This window comes from Sphaeroforma arctica (genome assembly GCF_001186125.1).
Source record: "Sphaeroforma arctica JP610 unplaced genomic scaffold supercont1.522, whole genome shotgun sequence".
NCBI classification, from domain to species: domain Eukaryota; class Ichthyosporea; order Ichthyophonida; genus Sphaeroforma; species Sphaeroforma arctica.
In genome coordinates, this window is record NW_014040036.1 from 1,985 (window position 1) to 4,276 (window position 2,292).

The window sequence follows — 2,292 nt, forward strand, 5'->3', positions numbered from 1 at the left end:
TATATACATGAATACATATATATGTATATATTTATATATTTATATATTTATATGTATATATATATGTATGTATGTATGTATGTATGTGTATATATATATATATGAATGTAATTTTATCAATTCTTAATACAATTGTTTATGTATGAGATTATAACTTATTATTATATCCTCGGTTCATGTGCACAAACAGTAAGTATAGGGAGGAATCTCCAGGTACTTTTGTATGAGCGTGTTAGAGTATGCATTGTGAATATAGATACAACTATCTTTGATTATGGATGGTCAGCAATGTTGCGCATGCATATTAGCGCGTACAGTATTGTTCTATCGGTCAGTGATCTGGCTCTGCGCTTGATTCTGCATTTGCGCTATATCGGCACCGCATGACGCTCCCATTGATGAATTACAGACCACAATTAATGGGGCAAAAAGTGGTATATGCGTACTTATTTCGCTCACGTGTTGTAAGTCCCTTTAATACATGTACTACGATATACGCCTCAAATGCAACCCGAGCTCACGGTTGTATTCCTTGAATTCAATGAATTCAATAATATGGGGCTCGAGACAATGCCCACGCCGACTGGTTTCTCTGTGTAGGGTTTATCTGCGTACGTGAATACGTATCAGTGACTACAATCCTATTCGAGTTGCTTCATATAGTGAAATATTTAATGTCGATCGAGATGCGACTATCATTTTACGTAAACGCTTCTCAATCTCCGGAACTTGACTATTGTTTTTTATGTGCTCTGCATGCGTCGTGATTTGACTTTCATTATCAATCGCAACGGACGTTCACGCGCACTTGTCTCACCTCGCGTATTCCGAAGTGGTAATCTTAATCTATCACCAAACACCCATTGCGCAGAGGAGTTTGGAGTCGTTCAAGAAGCTACTGTGGCAAACCTGGTTTTCAGGTTACCGGTAGGTGCAAACGTATTCGATTAGACCAATACATATGTGCGTATATGTGTGTGCATATCTTGACCTTTATCCCTGGCCACAGCAAGTATATCTGATATATGCAGATGCAAGCTTGTCCGCGCATTCTATTCTTATCCATGGCCATAGCGGTTGTGTTCTCAGTATCATATGTACGTTTGTTCGAGTAGAGTTGACACACCACATGACAACCTTTGACCACGAGGAGAGCGCCTGTCTGTATTGTAGGCGACATATACAAATAGATTAGACAAGCTCATATTTGACCACAGGAAGTGAGCGTGCCTCGTTTATGGCTGGACCTTCGAAAATTTGAGGTGTATTGACTTAGCTATACCGCACAAAACCATCGCCTGATTTTAGACCAGTCTTACGCGATTGCTCACGCTGTCAGCCGTCACGCCCACAGACTCGTGCTTTCTGATACAAAATAAGCACGTGTAGCTGTCGAAAGCCATACCTTCATAACTACAGCTATACTTAGCTTTCCCGAGCTTTAACTCATGAAGCCTATTGAATGTCATATACTGGGGGTGACATACACATGTACATTTCGAAATGACTTTATAAGACCATCGCCACAATCGTAGTCGCACGGGAATGCCCATACTGTCGGCCCTGAAGCCTTTGAGGTCTCAAATATCGGCCGAAGTATACACTTCGAACTGACGGTACAACCCCTATCACCACAGTCCCAGACCCGCAGTCCTATATGAATACCGAATTATTGGACACGGATTTATATACCCGTGCGCTTGATTCGTTCTTGATGGGTGGCATTAATAAAATCGAGTAGTCTGGAGAGCGTGATACATTGGCATTCAATACACGACATGTGTAGTTGTGGGCAAAGTGACGAATCGGGCGATTGTAATACCTTAGTTGCTTAAATTCTTACGCGCACATAAATCTATACGTCCGAAATCATACGCCACGATTTATGAACAAATAAACAATATATATGTATATATATATATATCTAAATATCAAAACATAAGATTTTTCACGTTGCGATTTGTATATGATACCACATTATATCACAGCCGAGATACACAGAACGACACGAGCGGATTCGAACACGTGTTTGTGGGCGAAGTGCGTAACGGCGAGGTTATGGGGCTGCACAACTGGATCCAGTTTTTCGTTGAGGAGAAAGCAGGGAAGATTGACTACAAAGGATACATCTACCCCAGGCGCAGGGGAAACAATGTATGTGTATGATTGATTGCTTTCATAGCCTTAGTCTTGCTTTAATTTGGACGGCTATGTCGGAGCGTCCTCTATCTGCAGTTCTTTAGACCTCGATGTGATAAATATATATTTGTATATATGAAAATATGTTTATGT

The 2,292-nt window shown here is 40.6% G+C and overlaps 1 protein-coding gene across 1 annotated transcript; it reads left to right on the forward strand.

The window, feature by feature from the left end:
• Positions 1–1,988: 1,988 nt before the first annotated feature.
• Positions 1,989–2,166, forward strand: SARC_06938 (hypothetical protein; the record flags this gene model as incomplete). Its single annotated transcript, XM_014299116.1, has 1 exon — positions 1,989–2,166. A coding segment is annotated over one exon (178 nt), but the record flags the coding sequence as incomplete, so codon positions are not given.
• Between the last annotated feature and the right edge of the window lie 126 nt (positions 2,167–2,292).